Genomic DNA, 12826 nt, shown 5'->3' on the forward strand with positions numbered 1-12826 from the left:
TAAGTCCTGCACCAGTGGCAGCAGTTCTGGCACGTGAGAAGAAAAAGGCCATTGTCATGCCCGGGCATAAAACAAAAAAATCCACTTCTTATGTGTGGAATTATTTCTACCCAAATCCAGACAACAATTGTATAGCCATTTGTAGTGTATGTCAAGCCACAGTCAGTCGAGGGAGGGACCTTAACCATCTTGGAACCTCGTCTATGTTACGCCATTTAACGAGAGTTCATGGCAAAGTGTTGGGAAAAGCTGAAAGTTCTTCCCCAAAAAATACAAGCACTCCATCATCAGCTAAGACCCTCCGCTCACCGACATCCCGACGGCTACAAAATACACCCACGAGACCATCCTCATCAATATCCTCAGTAGCGCTCGGAGTTAGCCCGGCATCCCACTTAAGGTTGGATGACTCCTGCACTATTATTGATTCCTCTGAAGAAAGCGTTAGTCCCACTGCTGCTGCTGCTGGGGGTGAATCGTCAGCCCAGAGGCAGGTCAAGAAAATGAGCAGTCCTACATTTTCAACAATTAACTGTGAAACAATCATTTGCTAGGGGAAGCAAATATGACAGCAGTCACCCAGTCGCCAAGCGAATCACAGACGCCATGGCTGCAATGTTAGTGTTAGATCTGCTTCCAATCTCCACAATAAACGCAGCTGGTTTTTCACAGTTAATTGAGGTTTTGTGTCCACGTTACAGAATTCCATCGCGACACCATTTCTCCCGTAAAGCAATTCCACAACTATACCAAAAAGTGTGTAAAAATGTAGAGATTGCGCTGAAAAATGCCATTTTGCCCACTGTCCACTTAACCACAGATATGTGGACAAGTGGAAGTGGCCAAACCAAAGACTATATAACTGTGGCAGCCCACTGGGTTGGTCATTCACCTTCACCAGCAGGAACAGCAGCAGCATTTACACCACTACGTAACATTTGTCACAGGCAGGCCACTCTTTGTATCACCGGCTTCAATAACAGGCATACAGCTGACAATTTGTTACGCAAACTGAGAGATGTGATTGATGGATGGCTTATACCACTTTGACTCTCCCCAGGGTATGTCATTTCTGAGAACGCCAACAATATAGTGCTAGCATTACAGCTAGGTGATTTCCAACACATTCCCTGTTTTGCTCACACCATCAACTTGGTGGTGCAGAGCTTCCTACGAAATAACCGTGAGGTGCAGGAGATGCTTTCGGTGGCCCGTAAAATGTCAGGCCATTTCAGGCATTCAGCCACAGCATGTAGGAGATTACAGCAGCTCCAAGAGCAGTTTAACTTGCCCTGCCACCAACTTAAGCAAGAGGTGGTAACTAGGTGGAATTCCACCCTGTACATGCTTCAGAGTATGGAGGAACAGCGCAAAGCCATCCAAGCATATTGCACAAGCTCCTACATTGGGAAAGCAGGGGGGACGTATTTCAGTCTTGCACAGTGGGGAATCCTTTCAGTGCTATGCAAGGTGCTGAAACCATTTGAAATTGTGACGTGTGAGGTGAGTGCAGATTCTGCTAGTTTGAGCCAAGTCATTCCTTTAATTAGACTATTGGAAAAGCAGCTTGAGAAAATGAAGGAGGAGCTGAAAGCAAGCAATTCAGCAAAGTATGTTGGCCTTGTCGTTCAAGTACTTCATTCGCTTCACAATGATCCTCGAGTTATTAAGATCTTGAACTTGGATCAGTACGTTTTGGCCACTGTGCTTGATCCAAGGTTTAAGACCTACATTGAGTCTTTGCTTCAAAATGAACGAGATGTGAACTTTTGCAAGGAGCTATTGCTCAGCAAGTTGGCCGCTAAACTGGGCCTTGGCTTGACGACGTGTCCTCCTTCACTTTCTCAAGTTGCTGCTGCTCGTAAAAAATTAAATTTCTCAAAAAGAAGCAGGGAAGACGCAGGGGGCAGACCAGAACAATTTAACATCTGGGCTGGTTTGAAGGATTTTTCAAAAAAATGTGTCACTTTGCCCATAACTCCATCCAATACGAGTAAAAACATGCAAAGGATGGTGGAGGATTACTTTCAAGAGGTAGTTGATATGGAAATGTCAGACAGTCCCTTTCCTTACTGGGAAGAAAAGCAGGCCATTTGGAAACACATGTACAAACTTGCTTTGCAATACCTAAGCTGCCCACCCTCCAGTGTGTATTCTGAACGAGTGTTCAGCACAGCAGGGAACTTAGTCAGTGATCGCCGTAGAAGGTTACTTGCCAAAAATGTGGAGAAAATGAGGTTTATAAAAATGAACTACATCTTCCAAGAGGAAGACCTTCACCATCCAAGACATCCAAGCACTGACTGTTCTCTGATGGCGGATTCAAGCGGCGATGAATTGATAGTCTGTGATGATGACGTACAAACTGATGAGGGTGAGGATGAAGCTGAAGACGATGACGATAACATCTTTTTAAAACTTTCTATGTAAGTGTAGGGTGCAATTTACCCCCAAAGAGGAAAGGGACTTGTGGCATTTCCATATCACGTACCGTCTTGAAAGGCTGCCGTTTGGGCAATTTCTCCTTAAGGGTAGGGTGTCATAGACAGAGTGACCCCAAACTGGCTTTGTTCATTTCTCTGAATATTGTACAGTCTATAACGGCTGATTTTTTTTGTATTTTCAACAAGTGGAGGGGGGCCTATGGAGACAGAAAGCAAACTGGCTTTGTCCATTTCTTTACATATTTAACTATAAGTGTAGGGTGTAATATACATCTAAAAGACGATGGCTGCATTGCCAATATGCATAGATGGAGAGGAAGACAATCTGGTTTGTGTGTAGAATAAATGAAGGCCTACCTACCAGGAATTCAACTGTTTTTTTGATAAATTATTAGCTTTACAATTAGATTACTTATCTATGAAACAGGTGGAGCACTAAATTGGGTTATTTTAGGCCCAAAAACATTGATTTTCCAACAAAATAGCAAAACAAAAATAAACAAAACCAAAACCAAAACACGCAATGGCGGTTTTGCAAGACCAAAACCAAAACACGACAGTAATCCAGATCCAAAACCGAATACAAAACCAAAACACGGGGGTCAGTGACCATCTCTAATTATAAGTTTCTAAAGGTTTCTTGACCATAAATATACATGGGACTGCAGGCTGTCTTTACACAGGTCAAGGATATCTTGTGTGTTGGATTAGTTGTTGAACATTTGGTTGTCCCACGTCTGCTAAAATTAGTCATTGGGTGAATGGAAACCAACAACATTTTGTTATGTTGTTATGTGAATAAATAAAACTTCCTGTAGGAATCTGTTGAATTTCTGTCCTTGTTAAATGGAGTGTTTGTACCAGACCTAGCATTGTAGGCTGTCTGGAAGCACAATCAGTTTCACAAGCTAACCTATGGGCATAATCTGCATGTTACAAAATCAATTTAAAATAATCTTGCAACTCTCACGTTTGTCAATGCTTCCCCAGGTTACACTGTTGTACATGGTCTACAATTAAACATTTTAAAGTTTATTTTGTTTATGTATATTCTTTACCTAGAGTAGGAAAGAAGTGCACGTTATCAAAACAAATCCTAATCCCTGATCCTGGTACAAGATTTGAACCTCAGATAAGGTTTCATATCTAGTAACAATGAAGTTCATGAACTGCACAGGGATCGTGTTGAAGAACACGCCCTAAATTTAATTTCTTGTGAATAAAGTACACTCTTTAGGGAGTGCTCTTCAACACGATCCATGTACAGTTCATGAACTTCATTACTGCAACTACTTTTGAACCTAGGAAATGATTGTGAAAACAATTACGTAATATTAAAGAGAAATTACGCAAGTATACAGGGATCAGTCACAACATTAAAACAACTGACAAGTGAAGTGAATAACATTGATTATCTCATTATCATCTTTATTGTGGCTCATGGGGAGAGCTAGAACTGGACCGGTCTCTTTTTCATCATGTGGATGGCCGGGTGCATGTACATCATTTACCTGGGGAGGAGATGGTACCAAAATGCAATATGGGGAGAAGGCAAGCTGGCGGAGGCAGTGTGATGCGCTGGGAAACCTTGGGTCCTGGCATTCATTTGGTTGTTACTTTGACATTTACCACCTATCCAAACATTGTTGCAGACCAAGTACACCCCTTCCCTGATGGCAGTGGCCCTTTTTAGCAGGATAATGTGCTCAGTCATAGTGCAAAAGTTGTTCAGAAATGGTTTAAAGCACATGACAAAGAGTTCAAGGTGTTGACTTGCCTTCCAAATTCCCCAGATCACAGTCCGATCGAGCATCTGTGGGATGTGCTGGAAAAACAAGTTCGAGCCATGAAGGCCCCACCTCGCAACTTACAGGACTTAAAGGATTTGCTGCTAACGTCTTTGTGCCAGATACCACAGGACTCCTTCAGAGGTCTTGTGGAGTCCATGCCTCGATGGGTCAGAGTTGTTCTGGCAGCACAAGCGGGACTTACACAATATTAGGGAGGTGGTTTTAATGTTGTGGCTGATCAGTGTATATTCACATTTGTTTGTTGTGTCACAGAGCCTTTTTTCTCCAGATCTGCCTTCATTCAAGTGTGACAGCTGTCAGATTATAGCATGACAAATACTGGATCACTACACCGGAATGACCAAAACAAAAGGAGTAGTTTGCCACAGGCGTCTAAGAGAGGAATAAGCTATTCAGCTGACAGTCTGCAGGTAAAGGCTGCAAACAGGGTTACACACAGGTATAGCAGTGCACCTAGGTTCAGAGATACACATGTGTAAGACATGTGTGACAAAGTAAAAGTATAAAAGTGTGATTTAATTTACTTGCTTTGAAAGTGTCTTTTCCACAGCTACAGGCTGCTGGGGTGTGTATGTAGTGAAGGATAATTAAAGAACACCTGCAGGAAACTATTTTGCAAAGGCAAGGTGGGATGGTCACCTGTCCATCATGGACAAGGCTTTTGGACAAGTCTCAACTATATAAACCTGTGTTGTGCACTTCTGCATTGCGACCGACGCCAGCTGGTGGCCAGTGACCAGAGAGGAAAACTCGGACTAGCCAGTGATAGCTTTCCTGGTGTCAGCCTGACGAAATATAACGTTTATTGTGATGTGAACAATAAAGCACTGTTTTTAGCAAGAAGTTGTCCATGTGTGCATCAGCAGAAGGATGCCCGTGTCACAATATATACTTTAGAAATTGGGTCATTTACAACGGTCCGATTCCCAGGGAAAGGTGCAGACAGGGTTAAGGATCCTGCTGTTACCTTATAGAAGGATTTTACTCACAGGTGCATGACATGGGTGTGATTGCTGAAGTCTGTTTGTTGAGACTAAAAAGATTCTGGGATCTGGTGGGCGAGGCTTATGACAGTGAATAGCAGCCAGACGATAGCTAGGGTTGGTGGTGGGTTTAGTTAGTGCCAGGAGGCCATATAACTTCTATATGATTGTTAATTGGTTAAGAAAACCAGAGTAAGGAGTCACTCATTTGGAAATACAAACACAATCATAGTCATGTGAAACAGACATATTTGTCTTTTTTGTTTTAACTGATCAGGACATTATCTAATCCATCATCTAGTACTCACCAAGTCCTAAAATTTGATTAATCCTCTGTGATGTGACGGATAACCCATAACAGATTTTACTAGGTCATTATTCATTCAATTAAAGATAAGCCAACATTCAGAACCCATGTGTGAAAACATACACCTTAATGCTTACATATCAGTAAAGGCCATCATTTGAGCTAGGTGCTGAGAATTAAGTGTCCTACATTATTTCACCATCAAGAAGTGAAAGTTTCTGCTTTCATATAGCACTGGAGCACTCATGTTTGGGATGCCAAGGACAAATGATATTGGCATCGCTCTCGCGGAAGCAATTCTTGCTGCTCATCTGGGAAGGGTCCCTATTTCACTCCGCTCTTCTGTGCCTCTGTGCCACTGATCTGACTTGCTGCCCTCTCCACCATCTTTCCCTCTCTCCTCCTTTTCCCCCCACTCACACCCTTTCCCTCTTGTCCCCTTCGCTGCTCCTCTCTCAGCGTCAGTCTGTTCCTACCTACCACCTCCCTCTCTTTTCCCACAGGAAATCAATTCCCTCACATCACTCCTTCCTTCTGCCTCTCCAATTTATAAACCCCCTTGTCTGCCCCATCTCCACTCCTCCCACACTTCTTGCTCCCATGCTACTCGTCTTCTGTCTACTGACAAGTCCCCTCTTATTTCTGCTTCTCGTCCAATTCCAACACTCTATCCCTGTCATGCCCCTCGCTCCATATCACACTCACCCTTGCAGTCGAGCAACCCTAACAATCTCATCCATATCTCTTGTCTTCCCGCTCTTCCTCTATCCTGTGGTCTCTGCAATGCCAGGTCAGTCTGTAACAAATGGACCTCTATCCATGATCTCTTTATCTCTAGATCCTTCAACCTGCTTGCCATCACTGAAACCTGGCTATCCCCTAAGGACACTACCTCTCCTGCTGCACTTCTCTCTTTCGGGGGCTTGTCCTTCTCCCACACACCCAGACCTGGGGCCCGACAAGGTGGTGGCGTCGGCATACTTTTCTCTCCCCTGCTGCTCTTTTCGGGTTCTTCCCCCTGAACCCTCCCTTTCTCCTCCTTTGAGGTACACTCTATCCACCTATTCCATACAGTCCGTGTTGCTGTTATCTACTGTCCTCCTGGTCCGGTCTCTCAATTCCTTGATCACTTTGCCACCTGACTCCCTCACTTTCTCTCCTCTGACCTTCCCTCCCTCATCTTGGGGGACTTTAATATCCCTATAGACAACCCCTCAGACCCTGCTGCCTCCAAACTCTCCCTCTCCCTCTCCTCCTCCCTTGGTCTCTCTCAATGGACCTCCTCTCCCTCCCACCGCAGTGGCCACTCCCTTGATCTGTTTTTTTCCACACCTCGGTACTGTCTCCGACTTCATTAATTCAACTTTTCCTTTCTCGGACCACCATCTCCTCTCTTTTAGCATCTCTCCACCCCCATCTCCCAAGGTTTCTCTCACCAGGCGTAATCTTGACACAGTTGAATCTACCACATTCTGCTCCTCCCTGGGCTTGCTCCTCTCCCCCATCACCACTTGTTCCCACTCGTTCTTGTCCCGATGAGGCCGTCTCCTTTTACAATCACACTCTTACCACTGCACTTGACTGTCGCCCTGGCTGTCACCATCAAGCTTCGTCGGTCTCCGCCTCAGCCGTGGCACTCAAACATTACTCGCTATCTTCAAAAATGTTCCCGCAGTGCAGAACGGCTCTGGAGAAAGTCACGCACTCATGCTGACTTCCTCCACTTCAAGTTCATGCTTGCGTTTTAAAGTTCGGCCCTATCACTCTCTAAACAATCTTTCTTTAAGGCTCTCATTTCCTCCCAATCCTCCAACCCCCGTCAGATTTTTGCCACCTTCAACTCCCCCTCTCTCACTCCCCCACACACTCTCTGCTGTCGACTTTGCTACCCACTTCACCTCCAAGATTGAGTCAATACGTCATGACATCTCCCAACAGTCCCTTCTTACCCCAACCTCTCCCCCCTCCCTGCCCACTCTGTCCCCCTTAGCACCCTCCGCTGCAGCTGCCATCTCCTTTTTCCCCTCTCCACTTGCTAGCTCACCCTCCTTCTCTTCCTTCCATCCAGTATCTGAAGTTCATACCCTTCTCTCTTCCTCACCCTTCTCCACAGGTCTCAATCCCCTTCCACCTCCTCCGCTCCCTCTCCCTTGAGGCCTCCTCCCACCTTGACCACCTCCTCAACCTATCCCTCTCTTCTGGAATCTTCCCTTCCTCTTTTAAACATGCTCTTGTCTCCTCCATACTCAAGAAATCGTCCGTTGATCGCGCGCCTCTCTCTCCAACTACCGCCCTATTTCGCTTCTTCCTTTTGCCTCCAAACTCCTTGAAAGGGATTTCTACAACCATCTCACCTACTCCTTGACCCGCTCCAATACGGTTTTTGCCCCCTCCACTCAACCAAAACTGCCCTCGTTAAGGTCACTAATGACCTTCTCCTTGCTAAATCCAAAAGACACTACTCCCTTCTTATCCTTCTTGACCTCTCTGCTGCCTTCGATACCGTTGACCACGCACTCCTTTTGTAAACTCTCAAATCTCTAGGCCTCTGTAACACTGTCCTCTCCTGGTTTTCCTCTTACCTCACCATCCGCTCCTTCTCAGTCTCTACACGACTCCACATCCCCCCCTCTTCCCTTAACTGTTGGCGTTCCCGAAGGTTCCATTCTTGGCCCCCTGCTTTTCTCCCTCTACACCTCCACCCTTGGTGTCCTCATCTGCTCCTTTGGCCTCCAGTACCACCTCTATGCTGACGATACCCAAATTTATCTTTCATCCCCAGACCTCACCCCTTCCCTTATGTCTCATGTCTCTTGGCCATCTCATCTTGGATATCCCAACGCTTCCTTAAACTCAATGTTTCCAAGACCGAGCTTATAGTCTTCACCCCTTCCAGGACTCTCACACCTCCCCCCCTCTCTATTTCTGTTAATAACACTACCCTTGTTTCTGTTCCTCAAGTCCGATGCCTTGGGGTCATCCTTGATTCCTCCCTCTCCTTCAAACCTCACATTCTGTCCCTCTTAAAATCCTGCTACTTTCACCTTTGGAATATTTCCAAGATAAGCCCCTTTCTCACCACGGAAGCCATGAAAACCCTTGTTCACTCGCTTGTAATCTCTGGCCTTGACTACTGTAACCTCCTTCTCTCCAGCCTACCCGATTCTCAACTTGACCCTCTTAAGTCTAATCTCAATGCTGCTGCCCGCCTCATTTTTCTCTCCCGACGCTGTATCTCTGCTCCCTCCCTCCAACAGTCACTACATTGGCTCCCCATGGCCAACATCTCCAATCTCATCACTACCAACACTCCTAGCCGCCCCCTCCGCTCTGCTTGTGACCACCGCCTCACTACTTCACTGATCACCTCTTCCCACTCCTGTCTCCAGGACTTTGCCCAGGCTGCTCCCCAGCTGTGGAACGATCTTCCATGTTCCATCAGGTTAGCATCTACTCGCAAAGGCTTCAAGCGAGCCCTTAAGACTAATTTCTTTATTCAAGTCTATCAGTCCTCCTCCTAACTCCCTTGTCCCGGCTCTCTCCCCCAGTTAGCATCACCCTATTTGTGTCTCCCCCTTTCCTGTAGGAAGTAAGCTCTCAGGAGCAGGGCCTTTTTCATTGTGCGCTCCTTTTACTATTCCACCACGATCTGTAGCTTCCCGTTTTCTTAAGGTTTGGCCTACTTCTCTCTGATTTCTACCATCACTTTCACTCATTGTCCCAGAAATTATTTGATTTGCATTACCATGTTACGCGCGTGTATGTATGTATGTATATTTTTTTTATTTTTCTTTTGTTCTTTATCCATCATGTTGTGTCATGGGTCACTGTATTCTGTATATGTCACGTACAGTGCTGCGGACCCTTTGCGGCGCCTAATAAATTAAAGATAATTAAATAATAATAAAGGGTTAGAGCCCATTTCCAAACAATTTGAAGTCCGACATTTCAACAGTTAGAAAGATTATTTACAAATGGAGAATAGTCTCCTATCTTCCCAGAAGTGGACGTCCCAGCAAATTCACCCAAAGATCAGGAATTGCAGAGAACCCAAAAGATGGATCCAGGGATCTACAGGCCTATTAGCACAACAAATGTTCCAGCTCAGAGTCTACCATCAGAAAACTACTGAACAAGAAGAGTTTTCCAGAACATAAATAAAATAGGAGAAGGGGCATAGAAAATGATCGCATTTCTGCCCACAAGCAGAGCCCTACACATCTCCAGATGCTTCAGCACCATATGCGTCTGGTTTACAATAAGTCATCATCAGCGAGTATTTGCACCTGCCCTATAACAGGTGCAAAACAAACGCCTCCTAACAGGTATATGTGGATTCCTGCAGGGCTGCAATTGTGTGAACATACCTCTACCATATTCTACCTGTGTTTGCATGCCCCTTCCTTCCCCTGTCCCTCCAGACGCAGATGGGAATAAGTGCCAGAATCCCGCAAGTCTGCATTGGCACAAATGCGTGCGCCCACTCTCTGGGCATGCAAATTGGCATACTTTCCACTCTGTATCAGCCCCACAGTGCATCACAACGGGCATATCACACCAACTGTCAAATACGGTTCATGGCATAAAAACAACATCTTAAAATATTTGTATTTAAACATGATAGGTAGCAGTTCTCAAGGGAAACTACTGAAACTCTTAGGATATTTGTGTGGCCACATATAAAAAAAAACAAAACACAAGAACCACTGAAAATTGTAGGAATGATAGATGACTCTATGTGATCTCCAATATTCGACTGTTTAATTGCAATGAACCGTACACACACACACACACATACGTTTCTAGGGAAGAGAAGCAGGAAATCATTGTCCTCTATTTCTGGAGCCTCCATCCACTATACCGGTGATCGGCAACCTTACACACCGGACGTGGCCCTCTAAACATCAAAGGGGCCACACATTACCTTAAATCTCACTAATAAATTTTTTTTATTTTTTTTTAAAGTACATTTAGCAAAAGAGACCCCAATCTGTAGTAACATATCAGCAGGCATCCTGATGCAAGATAATTGTTACAAGCTATGAGAAACATATCTGCAATGTGACTTCTGGGTGACCAGAGTTTCCACTAACTTTGAAAGGTAGGTGTGTAAGGCTGGAACAGGGATAATGCAATTCTGCAGAGAGGTTTCCATCTCTAAGCTTTTTACCCTTGTTTTATGTGCCAATGAAATGAAAGGTTTATTCACATGTGTCCAATGGAACCAAAAGTAAACAACTGTGCAACACATGGCTGAACATAAAGCACAGAATAAGAGCTGGAGGCAGCAGACAAAGCAGAAAAAAGGACCATGGGACATAAAAGGATCTTGGGGGCACAGGTGAAGGCTTGGAGAGCCAAAGCCACCTGTTGCAAATCACTAGCCCGAGTCATACTTTGAATTACCTGTTGGTCAGGGGCTGTCCTGTGGACTGAAAATCATATTGATGCTGCTCTGTGTGTTGTAGGGAGTATGTTGCCTTACTGCCTACATGAATAAATATTTTAAAAGGTAAAATGGCTGCCGTGATCAAGGCATCAAATAGGTAAGCTGTACACCTTTTTTTCTATAGCATCCTAGATACCCTGGTAATAACACCCATTTTTCCCCTTTAAATGATAAGTGAAAATATATTCACGAGGCTGTATGGTTGCCAAGGTGCCTGTACATTCCCTCTGCAACATACTAAGCAGTGTCTTAAGTTCTTCTACGTAAAGACACACTAGACTACACAGTACTAGACAGTGGATGTAAGAAACCAGAAGGTCTACCCAGGAAAGGTAGCAATCTATGCAAGAACTGGCAATGAGAGACTTCTGCTCTAAAATATTGAAGCACATACGGTAAGTTCTAACACAGCTGGATATTTAACAACACCCTGCAAACTTTTATTCCTCTTGTACCTCCTCAGAGAGCTGTTGCGCTTGGTTTGCGGTGTCCGATTCTGTGCCAGCCTCAATGGCCATGTGCAGCAGGCCTTGGAGATTGTGCGGGTGCTGCCCACTTCTCCCATGTTCTCTGTCAGCCATAGTAATATCCAACTGTTGACAACATGAAATAGAGCAATCAATTTTGTAAGCAAATACATCAACCATTAGCGTTCCATAAAGTAAGACATGACGGCGATTTAATTCATAATAAACGATCAAAGCTTTCTTTTCTCTTATTGCTGGGGGACTAGTTATCCAAGGTATTTTCTGATAGGTTATTCAAAATATTCATCACTTGGCTTATGGACAAATCTACTTGCTGACAGGAAAACACACACACAAAACAACGATGGAGTCCTGAAAATAAATGTACCCAAACTAGTCTAGTGTCTTAATGAGCTAAACTACCAAGTTCAATTCAGTTTATTATTTCACAACAGCTCTTTTTCATTAGTTCTTTCCCATTTTCATATAAAGCACTAAAAGCAAGGTTTGGTTCTCTTTATAGGTTTTCTTCAGTGGCATCCGGACACATTTGTTACTTCAATTTGTTGTTCTTTTAAATTCAAAGAAAATTGTCCAGGGTATTCTACTTAGAAGCAGCTTAAAAAGTGGACCTAAATTACACTTGCAAGTCAAAATGTGACCTGAGCATACACACAAAACTATCTGCAACTTAATATCCAGTTTATAGATGCATCCTCCATATGGCATCTGCACTGCTGTAGTAATCCCCACTGGACACATACATATAAACATATATATATATATATATATATATATATATATATATATATATATATATATATATATATGTGGGTTTCCCTGTTATAGTATGACCAACCAAGACCAGAGAGCCCCATGGTTTATCATACAGAGGAGGAGGGTCTGGGTTTTATTAAAACAAAATATATATTTTATTCTTTTTGTGACAATAGTTACATACTCATTCCATCGCCATCACCAGCAGAAATATCTTTATACTTTCTTTTAGGTAGAGGCATAAAATACACCCAGTAAGAGGCAGATATGGAGATATGTACAAGTCTAATCTCTAGATACACGTCGCTACTTCAGGTGCAGGGTACAACAAATGTCACAAAAATAAGCAAAATATTACACAGGCCATCATTGTACAAGAAAGCAGTGTCCTACTTCACAACTTATTGTCATGATCCAGATTTTCATGTTTACAAATATAATTTTTTTTAAGGCTATGTGTATCATCAACATCACTTATAAAATAATATGATTGTATGATGGAATTAAAGATTCACTTTTGACACTACACTACCATCTAGTAAAATGTAAAGTGCAACTATAAGGGAAACATAAGTTGTGTCTGTAAAC

At 43.7% G+C, this 12826-nt stretch overlaps 1 protein-coding gene across 1 annotated transcript in view; it reads right to left on the reverse strand.

The window, feature by feature from the left end:
• Positions 1-12826, reverse strand: part of HSPBP1 (HSPA (Hsp70) binding protein 1) — a 33447-nt gene that overhangs the window by 19903 nt on the left and 718 nt on the right. Inside the window, exon 2 of the mRNA XM_075191511.1 lies at positions 11450-11587. Within this exon, the coding sequence (XP_075047612.1) occupies positions 11450-11575 (126 nt within the window). The 5' untranslated portion in view covers positions 11576-11587. The remainder of the gene's footprint in view (positions 1-11449; positions 11588-12826) is intronic.

Source organism: Mixophyes fleayi, chromosome 11, assembly GCF_038048845.1.
Source record: "Mixophyes fleayi isolate aMixFle1 chromosome 11, aMixFle1.hap1, whole genome shotgun sequence".
Taxonomy (NCBI): domain Eukaryota; kingdom Metazoa; phylum Chordata; class Amphibia; order Anura; family Limnodynastidae; genus Mixophyes; species Mixophyes fleayi.